This window comes from Lutjanus erythropterus, unplaced genomic scaffold (genome assembly GCF_056507025.1).
Source record: "Lutjanus erythropterus isolate fLutEry1 unplaced genomic scaffold, fLutEry1.hap2 Scaffold_179, whole genome shotgun sequence".
Taxonomy (NCBI): domain Eukaryota; kingdom Metazoa; phylum Chordata; class Actinopteri; order Lutjaniformes; family Lutjanidae; genus Lutjanus; species Lutjanus erythropterus.
Window position 1 is genome coordinate 57,501 of NW_028146656.1, and position 20,005 is coordinate 77,505.

Here is a 20,005-nt window from a genome sequence, read left to right on the forward strand (position 1 = left end):
CAGAGTTCTTGAAGACGTTTTGTTTCCCGTCCAAGAAGCTTCTTCAGTTCTGAACAGAAGTGAAGAAGCTTGAAGAAACTTCTTGGACGAGAAACGAAACGTCTTTAAGAACTCTGTCAAGTCCAGTTGCCTATGACAACCGTTTCCAGGAAAACAAAAACATATTTAGAATAAAATAAAACAATCAGATTACATAACAGTAGCTCTCCATTCTCTTATTAATGGGTTTGTCAAAAACAACAAACATATGGTAAAGTTTTGAAGGTCATCTTGACTTTTTGGTTCCATTTTAACCACAGAACCTTTAAATAAAAGTAAAAAATGAACATTTTGTCTTGCAGGTGTTACTGTGATTTAATTCCAGAAGGTGTTAAAAAGGTCTTCAAAATTTAACATGGAGAACCCTGAGAACATTAAATAATCCATCAGAACCTCAGCTGTGCACCAGTTACAGCTAATATCAGCTTGTTTTTAAAATCCAAACATCAGATTATTAATTATCTGATCAGCAGGTAGGGAACAGCTGCTGTGGGTTTAAATCTGATCTCAGATCTGTGAGTGTAGAGCTGTGATGCCTTCTGGTGTCTCCTCTGATCACATGTCAGAGCTGCAGGTGAGGAGCAGCAGGCGCTCCCACTTCAGTCACATGACCTCTGCAGCTGAACCTCTGATCACACCTTCAGTCAGGTGGATCTGAGCAGTAACAGCCAATCAGAGGCACTGTTCTCTGAAACTCAGCCAATCAAACGGCCGTGTGAGTGTTTGAGCCTGCAGTCGTCTGTCTGATCTGCACCTGATTCAAGTTTGGAGCTCACTGAGCTGTTTGTTCACATCTGAGCTTCACTCTGCCTCCATCGTCATGGAAACAAGAAATCAATTCAAACAGAAAGAAGTAACGAAACGACTCATTGCTCAAACTCTGAAACATTTAAAACGTTTAAATCTAAAAGAAGAGAAGAGTGAAAAGAGAGAAATGACTCATATCTTCAGTTCAGATACTGAATCAGTCTGAAAAGCCACATGAATGGATGGCGGTTGGGGGCGGGGCTCTCAGGGCTACTGGGAGGCTGAGTGATGGAGTCATACAGCTGACTGTACATCATGATGTCATCGACAGTGGCCAATACACACGACCAACACTGACCTGCCCAATCAGAGCACAGATCACAGAGCATCTGTTCAAACAGTTCCAGACATCACAGCAGCTCTCTGCATGACAGCAGGACGCCTTCTGTCAGGCCGTAACCTTAGTAACCATGAGAACCACGTAACCTCAGTAACCATGAGAACCGTGTAACCTCAGTAACCATGAGAACCGTGTAACCTCAGTAACCATGAGAACCGTGTAACCTCAGTAACCATGAGAACCACATAACCTGAGTAACCATGAGAACCACATAACCTCAGTAACCATGAGAACCACATAACCTGAGTAACCATGAGAACCACATAACCTCAGTAACCATGAGAACCGTGTAACCTCAGTAACCATGAGAACCACATAACCTCAGTAACCATGAGAACCATGAGAACCACGTAACCTCAGTAACCATGAGAACCACGTAACCTCAGTAACCATGATAACCACGTAACCTCAGTAACCATGAGAACCACATAACCTCAGTAACCATGAGAACCGTGTAACCTCAGTAACCATGAGAACCACGTAACCTCAGTAACCATGAGAACCACGTAACCTCAGTTACCATGAGAACCACATAACCTCAGTAACCATGAGAACCATGAGAACCACGTAACCTCAGTAACCATGAGAACCACGTAACCTCAGTAACCATGAGAACCACGTAACCTCACTAACCATGAGAACCACATAACCTGAGTAACCATGAGAACCACATAACCTCAGTAACCATGAGAACCGTGTAACCTCAGTAACCATGATAACCACATAACCTCAGTAACCATGAGAACCATGAGAACCACGTAACCTCAGTAACCATGAGAACCACGTAACCTCAGTAACCATGAGAACCACGTAACCTCAGTAACCATGAGAACCACGTAACCTCAGTAACCATGAGAACCATGAGAACCACGTAACCTCAGTAACCATGAGAACCACGTAACCTCAGTAACTATGAGAACCGTGTAACCTCAGTAACCATGAGAACCACGTAACCTCAGTAACCATGAGAACCGTGTAACCTCAGTAACCATGATAACCGCGTAACCTCAGTAACCATGAGAACCATGACAACCACGTAACCTCAGTAACCATGAGAACCATGACAACCACGTAACCTCAGTAACCATGAGAACCACGTAACCTCAGTAACCATGAGAACCATGAGAACCACGTAACCTCAGTAACCATGAGAACCACGTAACCTCAGTAACCATGAGAACCATGAGAACCACGTAACCTCAGTAACCATGAGAACCACGTAACCTCAGTAACAATGAGAACCACGTAACCTCAGTAACCATGAGAACCACGTAACCTCAGTAACCATGAGAACCATGAGAACCACGTAACCTCAGTAACCATGAGAACCACGTAACCTCAGTAACCATGAGAATCACGTAACCTCAGTAACCATGAGAACCACATAACCTGAGTAACCATGAGAACCATGAGAACCACGTAACCTCAGTAACCATGAGAACCACGTAACCTCAGTAACCATGAGAACCGTGTAACCTCAGTAACCATGAGAACCACATAACCTCAGTAACCATGAGAACCATGAGAACCACGTAACCTCAGTAACCATGAGAACCACGTAACCTCAGTAACCATGATAACCACGTAACCTCAGTAACCATGAGAACCACATAACCTCAGTAACCATGAGAACCGTGTAACCTCAGTAACCATGAGAACCACGTAACCTCAGTAACCATGAGAACCACGTAACCTCAGTTACCATGAGAACCACATAACCTCAGTAACCATGAGAACCATGAGAACCACGTAACCTCAGTAACCATGAGAACCACGTAACCTCAGTAACCATGAGAACCACGTAACCTCACTAACCATGAGAACCACATAACCTGAGTAACCATGAGAACCACATAACCTCAGTAACCATGAGAACCGTGTAACCTCAGTAACCATGATAACCACATAACCTCAGTAACCATGAGAACCATGAGAACCACGTAACCTCAGTAACCATGAGAACCACGTAACCTCAGTAACCATGAGAACCACGTAACCTCAGTAACCATGAGAACCATGAGAACCACGTAACCTCAGTAACCATGAGAACCACGTAACCTCAGTAACTATGAGAACCGTGTAACCTCAGTAACCATGAGAACCACGTAACCTCAGTAACCATGAGAACCGTGTAACCTCAGTAACCATGATAACCGCGTAACCTCAGTAACCATGAGAACCATGACAACCACGTAACCTCAGTAACCATGAGAACCATGACAACCACGTAACCTCAGTAACCATGAGAACCACGTAACCTCAGTAACCATGAGAACCATGAGAACCACGTAACCTCAGTAACCATGAGAACCACGTAACCTCAGTAACCATGAGAACCACGTAACCTCAGTAACCATGAGAACCATGAGAACCACGTAACCTCAGTAACCATGAGAACCACGTAACCTCAGTAACCATGAGAACCACGTAACCTCAGTAACCATGAGAACCGTGTAACCTCAGTAACCATGATAACCGTGTAACCTCAGTAACCATGAGAACCATGACAACCACGTAACCTCAGTAACCATGAGAACCATGAGAACCGTGTAACCTCAGTAACCATGAGAACCACGTAACCTCAGTAACCATGAGAATCACGTAACCTCAGTAACCATGAGAACCACGTAACCTCAGTAACCATGAGAACCACGTAACCTCAGTAACCATGAGAACCATGAGAACCACGTAACCTCAGTAACCATGAGAACCACGTAACCTCAGTAACAATGAGAACCACGTAACCTCAGTAACCATGAGAACCACGTAACCTCAGTAACCATGAGAACCATGAGAACCACGTAACCTCAGTAACCATGAGAATCACGTAACCTCAGTAACCATGAGAACCACGTAACCTCAGTAACCATGAGAACCACGTAACCTCAGTAACCATGAGAACCATGAGAACCACGTAACCTCAGTAACCATGAGAACCACGTAACCTCAGTAACCATGATAACCACGTAACCTCAGTAACCATGAGAACCACTTAACCTCAGTAACCATGAGAACCATGAGAACCACTTAACCTCAGTAACCATGAGAACCGTGGTTAAACAGTCTGAAGCAGTGGTGTCCAGCCCTGGTCCTCAGAGGACACTGTCCTGCATGTTTCAGATGTTTCTCTGCTCATCAATTATCATCAGTGATCAGCTCGTCATCAATGATCGGCTCGTCATCAGTGATCGGCTCGTCATCAATGATCAGCTCGTCATCAGTGATCAGTGATCAGCTCGTCATCAATCATCAGCTCGTCATCAATGATCAGCTCGTCATCAGTGATCAGCTCGTCATCAATGATCAGCTCGTCATCAGTGATCGGCTCGTCATCAATGATCAGCCTGTCATCAGTGATCGGCTCGTCATCAATGATCGGCTCGCCATCAGTGATCGGCTCGTCATCAGTGATCGGCTCGTCATCAATGATCAGCTCGTCATCAATGATCAGTGATCAGCTTGTCATCAATGATCAGCTCGTCATCAATGATCAGCTCGTCATCAATGATCAGCTCGTCATCAATGATCAATGATCAGCTCGTCATCAGCGATCGGCTCGTCATCAGCGATCGGCTCGTCATTAGTGATCGGCTCGTCATCAGTGATCAGTGATCGGCTCGTCATCAGCGATCGGCTCGTCATCAGCGATCGGCTCGTCATCAGTGATCGGCTCGTCATCAGCGATCGGCTCGTCATCAAGGCTCTGCAGACGCCTGACAACAACCTGATGATGTGGATCAGGTGTGTTGGCGGCAGGACATGCAGGACAGTGTCTCTGAGGACCAGAGCTGGACATCACTGGTCTGAAGTGTCTGAATTTCACTCCAGTTGATTCTGACAGGACGTCCAACAAACAGCTCTGTGTGAACTGGAGAAACATCTGGAGAGGACAGTGAAGTCCAGGACACATCTGTCAGCGGAGAGATGTGTATTTATATGATATTTTAGGGCTTGGCAATTTCTCAGATTTTAATTAAAATGTTGTTTTCCCACGATCATTAAAACAAGATAATTGAAATAAAATGATGATAGTGCAGCGCGCCACACTGATGCGTTGTGTTTTGTCTCCTGTTGTAAATGCAGCGATCCGTTTCTCTCCACAGTTTCAGTTTCAGCTCATGTTGACTGAATATAAATTGAGCCGGTGTAATGTGACAGGTCACATGTTCACTGCTGTTTGTCTGTTATTTATATTTGATGTTTTGATCGGAGAGACGAGTGACACTTCTTGAACAGGACTGCAGACACAGACAGGAATCCTTCCTCAGGTCATCTGGTAGTTTGTTGATCTTCTCTGTATCATAATATAAAATCTATAATATCAGTGTTCGTATGTAAACTGACAGCAGCTGAGACGTGGCGTCGTGTCGACGTGTCGTGTGTTTAATGTAAATGAATCGTGTGAGTTTTATTTGTGTAATGAGAGTCGACCGTTGCCTCCGTGTGAAAATGAATCACGAGCTAATTATGGCAGACAAGAAGAAGAGTCGTCCCTGAGGGAGAAGTGATGTTTGTGTTTGTCTTTGATCCAAAACCAGGAGGGACGAGGACCCCCGGCCCCCCCACAGTGCTCTGTGCCATTCACACACACTTCACACTCTAAACACACACACTTCACACACACACACACACCGTGAGCAGTTTTCTGCAGGTTAATGTGTCGAAGCTGCAGCTCTGCAGTGTTCAGTCTATTTCTGTGGAGACGTGACTTTAAAAGGGTTCTTCGACAGAATCCTGCAGGTGGAGAACACAAACACCTCAGTGAGAGAACCTTGCAGCTGACGTTCCTCATCTCTCTTTGTTGCTAATGTTAGCAGAGTGACTGGCTAACATGCTAACTAGCATATTTAATGTGCTAATGTCTTAAGTGTTAAAATGGTTGAAATGGTTTTATGTGACCAAGATATCTATAAACAGATTTTTAGCGTATTAGCCCTTTAGTTTATTAGCGAGATAATGTTCAGGCTGTAGCATTCTTGCTCTGACAGTTAGCATGTTTTACATGTGATACACGAAATGCCCAGATGTGAACACGCTAACTGTGACCATGTTAAAATGATAGCATATGATCGTGCTAATTTAGAGTTAGCGTCTTCATTGATCAGCTGACTGAATGGTTGCTGATGATCCATAACTTAACGTTTTGTTTGAGAGACAAACAGCAGGTTTGAATTTTTACATTATATATTTTTCAGCTTTCAGGAAAAAACATGATGTTTAACATATGCTAACTAAATATTAGCACAGGAACATTTGACGCCTCAATGACCAGTTATTTAGTATTTTAAATCTGTAACATTAAGTGTGTTAGCAGGGTCACATCTGTAAATGTAGCATGTTAGCATGCTTCTGAAATTAGGCTTTTATGCACAGTTTTACTGCTGAACTGTTGGTTTATCAGGTCAAACTGAAACAAATATGTCAATTAAATTAAGTCTGTCATTAAAAAATGTTGGTTTCTAGAGACGTAACAACATTAAAGTTAAAAATCGATCCAAATGTGTGACCACTGAAATCAGTTGAGATGAAAAATGAATCATGACATTTTTAAAGAGCAGAGCGCATAATCTACTTTCATATCTGACAGCGTGAGAGCGGCTCGACCCAGAGAGGAAAAGGCGTCTGACAGCTGACTGGATAAACTGTGTAATTTAGCGCACTTCAAACTTCAGAAACACTTTCTGAAGCCACACAGCCACAGAGGTGTTAGCGGGACGGAGGAGTGACGACGGGACGAGGAGATGAGGATAATATATTGCTCGCCATCCCGCTTTGACTCCTTGAACCAGGAGATCCGTCTCATCGCTTTGAAAATCTTTTGTCTTGATAAATCTGCCGTCACGCTGCCGTCGTTTGTGCTCCTGGCGTACCTGCGTCTTAAAGGTGATGAGCGCTGACTTTCGGTCGGCTTATCACATGTTCAGCCTAAACTATAGTGAGACACCTGGACACATCTGACAGGTGTAACAGGCAGGACGGGACGGGACAGAACGGGACAGGACAGGACAGAACGGGACGGGACAGGACGGGACAGGACGGGACGAGACGAGACGAGACGGGACGGGACAAGACGGGACAGGACAGGACGGGACAGGACGGGACGAGACGAGACGAGACGGGACGGGACAGGACGGGACAGGACAGGACAGGACGGGACGAGACGAGACGAGACGGGACGGGACGGGACAGGAAGGGACAGGACGAGGCGGGACGGGACAGAACGGGACGGGACAGGACAGGACAGAACGGGACAGGACGAGGCGAGGCGGGACGGGACAGAACGGAACGGGACAGGACAGGACAGAACGGGACGAGACGGGACGGGACGGGACAGGACAGGACGGGACGAGATGGGACAGAACGGGACGGGACAGGACAGGACGGGACGAGACGGGACGGGACAGGACGAGGCGGGACGGGACAGAACGGGACAGGACAGGACAGAACGGGACAGGACGAGGCGAGGCGGGACGGGACAGAACGGGACGGGACAGGACAGGACGGGACGAGACGGGACGGGACGGGACAGAACGGGACGGGACAGGACGGGACGGGACGGGACAGGACAGAACGGGACGGGACAGGACAGAACGGGACAGGACAGAACGGGACAGGACGGGACGAGACGGGACGGGACGGGACAGAACGGGACCCGACGGGACGGGACGGGACGGGACAGAATGGGACAGGACAGGACAGGACGGGACAGGACAGGACAGAACGGGACAGAACGGGACAGGACGGGACGAGACGGGACGGGACGGGACAGAACGGGACCGGACAGGACGGGACGGGACGGGACGGGACGGGACAGAACGGGACCGGACCGGACAGGACAGGACAGGACGAGACGGGACGGGACGGGACAGGACAGAACGGGACGGGACAGGACGGGACGAGACGGGACGGGACAGAACGGGACCGGACGGGACGGGACGGGACGGGACAGAACGGGACAGGACAGGACAGGACGGGACAGGACAGGACAGAACGGGACAGGACCGGACAGAATGGGACAGGACGGGACGAGACGGGACGGGACGGGACAGAACGGGACCGGACAGGACGGGACGGGACGGGATGGGACGGGACAGAACGGGACCGGACAGGACAGAACGGGACAGGACCGGACAGGACAGGACGGGACGAGACGGGACAGGACAGAACGGGACAGGACGGGACAGGACAGGACAGGACAGAACGGGACAGGACCGGACAGGACAGGACAGGACGAGGCGGGACGGGACAGAACGGGACAGGACGAGGCGGGACGGGACAGAACGGGACGGGACAGGACAGGACAGAACGGGACAGGACGGGACGGGACGGGACAGAACGGGACGGGACAGGACAGGACAGGACAGGACGAGACGGGACGGGACAGGACAGAACGGGACGGGACAGGACAGAACGGGACAGGACGGGACGAGACGGGACGGGACGGGACGGGACAGAACGGGACCGGACAGGACGGGACGGGATGGGACGGGACGGGACGGGACAGAACGGGACAGGACAGGACGGGACAGGACAGGACAGAACGGGACAGGACCGGACAGAACGGGACAGGACGGGACGAGACGGGACGGGACAGAACGGGACCGGACAGGACGGGACGGGACGGGACGGGACAGAACGGGACAGGACAGGACAGAACGGGAGAGGACCGGACAGGACAGGACAGGACAGGACAGGACAGAACGGGACAGGACAGAACGGGACAGGACGGGACGGGAGAGGACCGGACAGGACAGGACAGGACAGGACAGGACAGAACGGGACAGGACAGAACGGGACAGGACAGGACAGGACAGGACGGGACGAGACGGGACAGGACAGAACGGGACAGGACGGGACAGGACAGGACGGGACAGGACAGAACGGGACAGGACCGGACAGGACAGGACGGGACGGGACAGGACGGGACGGGACGGGACGGGACAGGATACCCCTGCACCCCCGGAGCAAGACGGCAAAAGTGGATTTGGACACAGCTTGAATAAATGAAATCCACTGCACTTTAGATCAGTGGAACCTCCTGTGTTCAAAACTGAAAAGATCACAGACAAGATTCAAGCTTTTAAGAAGAGGACAGACGGTTGTTCTGCAGTTCACCTCAGAGATGAAAAAAAATTCAAAGGATTCTCTTTAATTTGTTAAAGATAAGAGAAAATATTTGTTGTAGTTTTGTTTAAATATATAGATATTTTTTAAAATACATTCATTGCATAGCTTGTGTTTTGCAGCTACACCTCAGACATGTTGTATTTTTTGTCTGAGAAATAATTCCAGGGATATAAAGAAAAAAATTTGTGAGAACATCATATCGTGAAGTCAGTATCTGAGATCGTCTCGAATCCTGAGTTGAATGTATCCTTACATCCCTATTGGTTAATTCTCTGTTTAATACAAATAACATTTAATTACAGATACAACAAAATAATGGCACCAGCTCAGCTCATCAAAATAAAAGCCTGAGCTCAGTGATGTGTCAGAATTAAATGTTGTCATTAAAGAACCAATCAGAGCCCTGATCTGAGTGTTGTTGATGTCAGCTGAGAGTCTCGTCCTCATTATCACTGAATTCTGATTAATCTGATTAATTATGAGCAGTGAGCCACTCGTATCCCGCGGCAACAATGAAGTCATTCATTCCACTGGAACATCCCATAATGACATCTGAGAGGACGAGTCTGAAAACATCCATGTCTCAATGAACAGTATTTTATTTTTTTAATAATTTTGGCTTTGATTTTTTATGAATTGTACTTTTTTTTTCAAATTTCACTTCCTCCCACAATTCTGTTGCAAAAGATGCTTAAAATATTCCAACATGCATCACAGTTCTGTAGAAAAAAATCATTTTTGGCTGCAGCATGTTTGACGTGATTCTAACAGTATTAACTTATGTATGTTAGCAAAATGTAGCATGTTAGCATGCTAATGTTGGTTTATCATGTCGTCAGATAAAATCTGGTCGAACTGAAAACAATTATTTTTAAAGAAAAAAAAAAAAAGTTTTTCATTAATTTAATTCAATTAATTTAATTAAATTAATTTAATTAATTAATTACAAATATGTCTGAATGTCAACAAAATAAAAGCACCAGTTTGACTCAACAAAATAAATGCAGCCGAAAAACGCCTTTGAGATTGTAAAGGGATCTTCTTCAGAACGACATCATTCATGACCAACTCATATTTTTATTGACTCGTCTTCATGTCGATGTTCTCCATGTTCTTCTCCACATTCGACAGATGACACTCACTCAGCTGTTCTGACGTCCTCATGTCTGTGAACCCAATGTTTATGTTTGGGAAAATCATACAAACTTTGACCAAGAACTTTCCGTACAGATTCAGATGTCTTCTGTCTGCATACTGTGTTCATTTTGTCCATTTTCTGAACGTTTGCAGTTATGAATCAGCCGCAGCAGCTGTAGTACCACCAGCAGCCATGGGGGGGGGGGGGGGGGCAGTGAAGCAGAGAGACACGATTAAGTATTCATTAGTCATTTGGGCCAATAGTCGTTATCTGTTTTCTCTCAGCAGATCAGTGTGTGATAATCAAGCAAAACGTTAGCACGTTAGCATGGTCATGTTGACATGTTAGCATAGGAAGGCAAAGCAAAGTTACAAAGGTGAGATGCTAAATTGTAACAGATGCTAACACGCTAAAAGGGAATATGGAGCAATACAGAGTTTTCAGAAGTGAAGTCCACCCTCAGCCTGAGCTGACAGACCAGCTGTTCTCCGTTTCTACGCAAAGCTAAAGTGGGCGAATCAGCTGACTGTGTTTGATGTGTGTTTTTCAGGTTAGAAGCTGTTCACTGTGGCTGTTACCCTCTGTGTCCGAAGGCTTTAGTTTATCCTGAAATATTTCCAGGTAATAAAAACTGTTAAAGTCTTTATTAATAATGAAGTGTGAGCTGTGATTGGTCAGCGTGGGGCTGAAGCTTCTTCTTCTCTGCTCTCTAATGCAGTAGAGTACCTGTACTCCACACCTGAGCAGCTTTGTAAGCGGCTGCAGTCGCTCTGCAGGAGGCCTGACGTCGCTCGCAGACATGTCGTCAAGGTAACTGACTGGTCCGAATCTGAGCAGCACAGGGGCAGAGATCCAAAAACTACATTTCCTATAATACACCTGCTATTGAAGCCTGGTTGGGTTCAGTGTTCAGTTCAGGTAGATTAGCTTAAATGTTACATTTACATTTATTGGTTCCTGTGAATGAAGCTCAGTGCTCAGTTCACTTCTGCTAAGCTAAATTCAACAAAGGATACTTTGATGCTAACGCTAAGAAAACTGGACACTGAATATAACTCTAAACTAACCAGTCCTTGAAGCTAACTGTAAGCTAACTGGATTTTGAGACTAACTGGGCCTAGAAGCTAACTCCATGCTATGTAGACTCTGAAGCTAAATGTGTGCTTGTTGAACATTGAAGCTAAATCTGCTCTCTTGACACTGAAGCTAACTCTGTGTGAAGCTAACTCTGAGCTAATAGAAAATTGATGCTAACTCTGAGCTAATAGAAAATTGATGCTAACTCTGAGCTAATAGAAAATTGATGCTAACTCTGAGCTAACTGGACATTGATGCTGGAACTGGAGACCACATACTGTTTCTTTAGTATTTCCCAACGTGTTGAACTGCTCCTTTAAGCTTGTTATAATATTTAAAAAAAACAGAACCAGAATAAATCTGTATCTTCGTCTTCTGCTGTTGTTCAGGTCAACACCTCCTCCTTCTCCTGGGCGTCCCTTAAGGAGCGTTTTGAGACTCTTCTGGCAGCGCAGGATCCCTGAACGCACCACGGAGGCTTCAGTCCATTAGCGTCGGCTGGTTTGGAGGCTGTCGGAGCGTCTGCCAGGCCGTCGTCATGCCTGACTCGACGCCACGTCCCACAGAAAGCGGCTGGCGGTGACTTCCAGCCCGTCTCAGGCACCTCTGAGCTCCAAATCAAAGGCAGGCTGGTGGGCTGGAGACGCCAAGTCTGGACCTGTAAATGTCCCCGTCCTCTCGGGCTGGAGGAGAACTTTCTTTTATGTGTGTGGTTTGGGTGGAGGAGGGGGGTTAACGTGTAAAAGCTTTCATGTTTCCACAGGCGGTGCCACCTCATATATCCGGCTGGATCCATTTTTATCCTTTGTGCTGTTGAGGTTGTGTTGTTCACCGCAGCGACAGAGCGGCGGCCAGGCCGCGGTCTGCGTCTGTAGCTCCACCTGAGCTGCCAGGTCCACGACGTACACGAGTTCAAGTGGATCCACAGACACTCTGAACGCACCAAGTCAGGCTGCGTCCAACATCTGAGACACCAAACCTGCAGTTTTCTGTCAGCCTTAATATAAATACATTATTTTATCAGACACATTTTGATTCGAATGTTTGTCTGTTACTCAAATCACTTATCAATAAAATTAAAACTTTATGGCTTAACGCTGAGAGAAGAATCAATTATAGGCCTTAAAATGTCTTCAATATTTTTTGGCTGGTCTTAAAAGTTAACATTACTTCTATTAAGTTGGACTTCAGTCTCACTTTTAAATATTTTTGGGACAAACTGAGGATTGATTGATTGATTGATTGATTGATTGATTGATTGATTGATTGATTGATTGATTGGCTGTAAAACTACAAAACCAAACCAACATGGAGTCAGTCAGCACTGATGCAAACCGTGTGCGCTCATTTTTTGGGCATGAAATTAAATGACATATTTATTGTGATCAGAAGTAAAATCATTGAGAAAATGAATATTGACCAGAAAAAGTCCTCATTAATGATCATTAGTTATTGATCATTGGAGGAGCTGCTGCCGGCCTTTTTCAAAATAGTTTTACTTGTTGAATCAGTCACATCTGAAGACAAGCGGCTCCATAATTTGTCTACATACTAACAATAATCATAATGATAATAATTAGGTATAAGTACTCACATTTGGGTACTTGCCAATACTAAGTACCAATACAAGTACTTAAAGTGATAGTTCACCCAAGAATGAAATTTCACTCAACATCTACTCACATCTCTGACGTCCTCTTCTTCTCTGACGCCCTCTTCATGTCTGACGCCCTCTTCTTCTCTGACGCCCTCTTCTTCTTCTGACGCCCTCTTCTTCTCTGACGCCCTCTTCTTCTTCTGACGCCCTCTTCCTCTCTGACGCCCTCTTCCTCTCTGACGTCCTCTTCTTCTCTGACGCCCTCTTCATGTCTGACGCCCTCTTCTTCTTCTGACGCCCTCTTCTTCTCTGACGCCCTCTTCTTCTCTGACGCCCTCTTCTTCTCTGACGCCCTCTTCATGTCTGACGCCCTCTTCCTCTCTGACGTCCTCTTCTTCTCTGACGCCCTCTTCATGTCTGACGCCCTCTTCTTCTCTGACGTCCTCTTCATGTCTGACGCCCTCTTCTTCTTCTGACGCCCTCTTCTTCTCTGACGCCCTCTTCATGTCTGACGTCCTCTTCTTCTCTGACCGTCCTCTTCATGTCTGACGCCCTCTTCTTCTTCTGACGCCCTCTTCTTTTCTGACGCCCTCTTCTTCTCTGACGCCCTCTTCTTCTTCTGACGCCCTCTTCTTCTCTGACCGCCCTCTTCTTCTTCTGACGCCCTCTTCTTCTCTGACCGCCCTCTTCTTCTTCTGACGCCCTCTTCTTCTTCTGACGCCCTCTTCTTCTCTGACGCCCTCTTCTTCTTCTGACGCCCTCTTCATGTCTGACGCCCTCTTCTTCTCTGACGCCCTCTTCTTCTTCTGACGCCCTCTTCTTCTTCTGACGCCCTCTTCTTCTCTGACGCCCTCTTCTTCTTCTGACGCCCTCTTCTTCTCTGACCGCCCTCTTCTTCTTCTGACGCCCTCTTCATCTCTGACGCCCTCTTCTTCTCTGACGCCCTCTTCTTCTTCTGACGCCCTCTTCTTCTCTGACGCCCTCTTCTTCTTCTGACGCCCTCTTCTTCTCTGACGCCCTCTTCATGTCTGACGCCCTCTTCTTCTCTGACGCCCTCTTCTTCTTCTGACGCCCTCTTCTTCTCTGACCGCCCTCTTCTTCTTCTGACGCCCTCTTCTTCTCTGACGCCCTCTTCTTCTTCTGACGCCCTCTTCTTCTCTGACCGCCCTCTTCTTCTTCTGACGCCCTCTTCTTCTTCTGACGCCCTCTTCTTCTCTGACGCCCTCTTCATCTCTGACACGCTCTTCTTCTTCTGACGCCCTCTTCTTCTCTGACGCCCTCTTCTTCTTCTGACGCCCTCTTCTTCTCTGACCGCCCTCTTCATCTCTGACGCCCTCTTCTTCTTCTGACGCCCTCTTCTTCTCTGACGCCCTCTTCATCTCTGACACGCTCTTCTTCTTCTGACGCCCTCTTCTTCTCTGACCGTCCTCTTCATGTCTGACGCCCTCTTCTTCTTCTGACGCCCTCTTCTTCTCTGACGCCCTCTTCATGTCTGACGCCCTCTTCCTCTCTGACGCCCTCTTCTTCTCTGACGCCCTCTTCATGTCTGACGCCCTCTTCTTCTTCTGACGCCCTCTTCCTCTCTGACGCCCTCTTCATGTCTGACGCCCTCTTCTTCTTCTGACGCCCTCTTCTTCTCTGACGCCCTCTTCTTCTCTGACGCCCTCTTCATGTCTGACGCCCTCTTCCTCTCTGACGCCCTCTTCATGTCTGACGCCCTCTTCTTCTCTGACGCCCTCTTCATGTCTGACGCCCTCTTCATGTCTGACGCCCTCTTCTTCTTCTGACGCCCTCTTCCTCTCTGACGCCCTCTTCATGTCTGACGCCCTCTTCATGTCTGACGCCCTCTTCCTCTCTGACGCCCTCTTCATGTCTGACGCCCTCTTCCTCTCTGACGCCCTCTTCATGTCTGACGTCCTCTTCATGTCTGACGCCCTCTTCCTCTCTGACGCCCTCTTCTTCTCTGACGCCCTCTTCATGTCTGACGCCCTCTTCATGTCTGACGCCCTCTTCTTCTTCTGACGCCCTCTTCTTCTCTGACGCCCTCTTCTTCTCTGACGCCCTCTTCATGTCTGACGCCCTCTTCATGTCTGACGCCCTCTTCTTCTTCTGACGCCCTCTTCTTCTCTGACGCCCTCTTCTTCTTCTGACGCCCTCTTCATGTCTGACGCCCTCTTCTTCTCTGACGCCCTCTTCTTCTTCTGACGCCCTCTTCTTCTTCTGACGCCCTCTTCTTCTTCTGACGCCCTCTTCTTCTCTGACGCCCTCTTCTTCTTCTGACGCCCTCTTCTTCTCTGACGCCCTCTTCATCTCTGACGCCCTCTTCTTCTCTGACGCCCTCTTCTTCTTCTGACGCCCTCTTCTTCTCTGACGCCCTCTTCTTCTTCTGACGCCCTCTTCTTCTCTGACGCCCTCTTCATGTCTGATGCCCTCTTCTTCTCTGACGCCCTCTTCTTCTTCTGACGCCCTCTTCTTCTTCTGACGCCCTCTTCTTCTCTGACCGCCCTCTTCTTCTTCTGACGCCCTCTTCTTCTCTGACGCCCTCTTCTTCTTCTGACGCCCTCTTCTTCTCTGACCGCCCTCTTCTTCTTCTGACGCCCTCTTCATCTCTGACGCCCTCTTCTTCTTCTGACGCCCTCTTCTTCTCTGACGCCCTCTTCTTCTTCTGACGCCCTCTTCTTCTCTGACGCCCTCTTCTTCTCTGACGCCCTCTTCATCTCTGACACGCTCTTCTTCTTCTGACGCCCTCTTCTTCTCTGACCGTCCTCTTCATCTCTGACGCCCTCTTCTTCTTCTGACGCCCTCTTCTTCTCTGACGCCCTCTTCATGTCTGACGCCCTCTTCTTCTTCTGACGCCCTCTTCTTCTCTGACGCCCTCTTCATGTCTGACGCCCTCTTCCTCTCTGACGCCCTCTTCTTCTCTGACGCCCTCTTCATGTCTGACGCCCTCTTCTTCTTCTGACGCCCTCTTCCTCTCTGACGCCCTCTTCATGTCTGACGCCCTCTTCTTCTTCTGACGCCCTCTTCTTCTCTGACGCCCTCTTCATGTCTGACGCCCTCTTCTTCTTCTGACGCCCTCTTCATGTCTGACGCCCTCTTCCTCTCTGACGCCCTCTTCCTCTCTGACGCCCTCTTCATGTCTGACGCCCTCTTCTTCTCTGACGCCCTCTTCATGTCTGAAGCCCTCTTCTTCTCTGACGCCCTCTTCATGTCTGACGCCCTCTTCTTCTTCTGACGCCCTCTTCCTCTCTGACGCCCTCTTCATGTCTGACGCCCTCTTCATGTCTGACGCCCTCTTCATGTCTGACGCCCTCTTCTTCTTCTGACGCCCTCTTCCTCTCTGACGCCCTCTTCATGTCTGACGCCCTCTTCTTCTCTGACGCCCTCTTCATCTCTGACGCCCTCTTCCTCTCTGACCGTCCTCTTCATCTCTGACGCCCTCTTCTTCTCTGACGCCCTCTTCATGTCTGACGCCCTCTTCTTCTCTGACGCCCTCCTCATGTCTGACACCCTCTTCTTCTCTGACGCCCTCTTCATGTCTGACGCCCTCTTCTTCTTCTGACGCCCTCTTCTTCTCTGACGCCCTCTTCTTCTCTGACGCCCTCTTCATGTCTGACGCCCTCTTCTTCTCTGACGCCCTCTTCATGTCTGACGCCCTCTTCTTCTCTGACGCCCTCTTCATGTCTGACGCCCTCTTCTTCTCTGACTTCTGACTAGTCTTTATTGGTGTCGTGTTTTTCTGGGGGTTAATGATGATGTCAGCAGGTCCAGGCTTCACTATGCATTTATTATGAAGATGAATATTATCTAAGCTGTTGATATTGATCAGTTGATCAGTACCTGCTTTGTTAATTAATAAATTGTGTTACATATTTTTTATTTATTTATATATTTTGAAGAAAAAGAAATAGTGAGAAACTGCCATGATACTGATGTGTTTAGTTTTTTTGACCAATCAGACTGAATTCTGCAGAAAAAAAGTGAACATTACATCCTGAATATTTGTCGTTGAGGTTTACCACCCCCCCCCCCCCCCCCCATGTGTGTGTTTGATACTCAGTTCAATAAAACAGTAATGAGGTTAAATTTCAGGCTTTCTAAACAAATCAAAGTTGCAGCTGAGAGTCACAGAAAAGAGAAAATGTATAAAAACAGTTTGGTTTGAGGCTTTTCTGAAAACTATTGGATTATCAACAAAGAACAGCGACATTAATTTCACGCATGAGGAGCGAAGCTGGTTTCATCCTGTCGGCTCTGCAGAGCTCTGATTGGAGCTCCGACACCTCCAGCACCAAACACACACACACACACACACACACACACACACACAGAGGAATAATCATGAACGTGTCCTGCTCACATCCGATGGACCTGTTGTTCTGCTCTGACAAGAACCAATCAGATTGTCTCCTCATTAAACAGCTTAATTAGCATCTTCATACTCTCAACATTAACAACAAAGTGGAGCTTTGTTTTTTTTAACAACAGCTCTGTTAGCTCCGACTGCTAGCTTAGCACTATGAGGCCGTGTGCCTTATATTGCATCACTCATGTGTCACGAGACTAATGTCTTTTTTGTTGAAGCTATATTAGCTTAGCTTAGCCTTGTCAATGAAATGTTGCCTTGTTAGCTAATGTTTCATCACTGGTGGCTTTGTCTTGTCTCGCTGTGTTAGCTTAGCGCTCTCATCCATGCTGTCAACAAAGACACATGAAGACGATTAGCTCTAAACTTGTAGCCACATCATCACAGCAGCTTTAATTAGCTTAGCTGTTGTGCATTTTCAGACATTTATAATCAAACATAAGATACAAACACACAGTGTCTGTTTTAAATTAGACTAGAACAAATGTAATGTATCAGCTAACAGTTTGCTAATATTAGCATTTCATCATGTTAGCATGTAAATATTATCATGAAGTTCATGAGTAAAAAATGAAACTGAAGCAGGAATCTCTAAAGTTTTGTTCATCACTGACTGACAACATGTTTCCTTCATTTTGAACATATTTCTGAACTTCTGAATGAAAGATTTCAAGTATTTCTTTGCTCTGCAGTAAAACTTTTCCTCCAGAGATTCGTCGTCTGTTCAGGCTCTCAGAGTTTCTGGACTGTTTTGTGTCATGAAGCCAAACCTCTCAGAGAGTTATTTCATATAATAACTGTGGACCGCTGAGTTTCTGGAGAGCGCTGGCTCTGTGTGTGTGTGTGTGTGTGTGTGTGTGTGTGTGTGTGTGTGTGTGTGTGTGAGTGTGTGTGAGTGTGAGTGTGTGAGAGTGTGAGTGTGTGAGTGTGTGTGTGTGTGTGTGTGAGTGTGTGTGTGAGTGTGTGTGAGTGAGTGTGTGTGTGAGTGTGTGTGTGTGAGTGTGTGTGAGAGTGTGAGTGTGTGAGTGTGTGAGGAGTCACAGTGATGGACGGCTGCCTGCAGCCTCACTTAGAGAAGAAAATGAAACGGCGAGGCGCGGCGAGGCGAGGCGTGCCACGTTCTAACCAGAGGGCCCATTAAAAACATGGCAGCATATTGATAGCATATGAGTGAGTCACACGAGGACAGCCTCGTCTCTCCGTCTCTGTGTTTCTGTCCCTCCATCGACACACCGGTGGCGAGCAGCAGCAGCAGCTAACATATGGCAGTGGTAAAAAGCTAATGTGGAGCTGGCAGCGTGCTCAGCTCATTACGGCACCTTTAATGCTCTAATGTCTCTGAGGACGGGCGTCTTCCTCTGAAGCTGCGTGGAAAACTGCGGCTGGCCTTCATTTAAAAATGGATCTTTCAAGTGCTGAATTTTTAAGTAAATCCCGAGACGGCAGCTGACAGTCGAGCTGCTTTGATGCACATGGTTAAGGTTTTCTTTTATTTCTGCTGCTCACTGTACAAAACAGGGCAAATTACATTTCCACTTCAAACACACACATTTATTTAACACGTTTAAACACCAACATGTTTCCTTATCCAGGGGAGTGTAAGGACTAATTCATCAAAGGACGGGGGCAGGTGTGACAAAGCAGCATGCTGTGGGGGGGCTGGTGTGTTTCATGACTTCATTCTCCATCTCAGTGTGTCACTTAACACACACTTTTTAACAGAGAGACCAAGAAACAGAGCTAATGTCGTAAAATACCAGCAATCTGTCATTAACTGCTATAAATCTAACGTTAGCAGGGCTAAGCTACTACCACTTAACATTACAACAACAGAGGACAGAGCTAACGTTAGCAGGGCTAAGCTACTAGCACTTAACATTACAACAACAGAGGACAGAGCTAACGTTAGCAGGGCTAAGCTACTAGCACTTAACATTACAACAACAGAGGACAGAGCTAACGTTAGCAGGGCTAAGCTACTAGCACTTAACATTACAACAGCAGAGGACAGAGCTAACGTTAGCAGGGCTAAGCTACTAGCACTTAACATTACAACAACAGAGGACAGAGCTAACGTTAGCAGGGCTAAGCTACTAGCACTTAACATTACAACAGCAGAGGACAGAGCTAACGTTAGCAGGGCTAAGCTACTAGCACTTAACATTACAACAGCAGAGGACAGAGCTAACGTTAGCAGGGCTAAGCTACTAGCACTTAACATTACAACAGCAGAGGACAGAGCTAACGTTAGCAGGGCTAAGCTACTCGCACTTAACATTACAACAGCAGAGGACAGAGCTAACGTTAGCAGGGCTAAGCTACTAGCACTTAACATTACAACAACAGAGGACAGAGCTAACGTTAGCAGGGCTAAGCTACTAGCACTTAACATTACAACAACAGAGGACAGAGCTAACGTTAGCAGGGCTAAGCTACTAGCACTTAATGATGAGATAATCTGCAGGGGTCACTCAGTGGAGTTCAGATCTCAGGGAAGAGATGGTGAAGCACCTG

The 20,005-nt window shown here is 47.2% G+C and overlaps 1 protein-coding gene across 1 annotated transcript in view; it reads left to right on the plus strand.

The window, feature by feature from the left end:
• qtman (queuosine-tRNA mannosyltransferase) overlaps positions 1 to 12,603 on the plus strand; it is a 56,444-nt gene extending 43,841 nt beyond the window's left edge. The window contains exons 9-11 of the mRNA XM_084714301.1: positions 11,002 to 11,072; positions 11,170 to 11,261; positions 11,918 to 12,603. Of these exons, the coding sequence (XP_084570427.1) occupies positions 11,002 to 11,072; positions 11,170 to 11,261; positions 11,918 to 11,992 (238 nt within the window). The 3' untranslated portion in view covers positions 11,993 to 12,603. The remainder of the gene's footprint in view (positions 1 to 11,001; positions 11,073 to 11,169; positions 11,262 to 11,917) is intronic.
• The last annotated feature ends 7,402 nt before the right edge of the window (positions 12,604 to 20,005 follow it).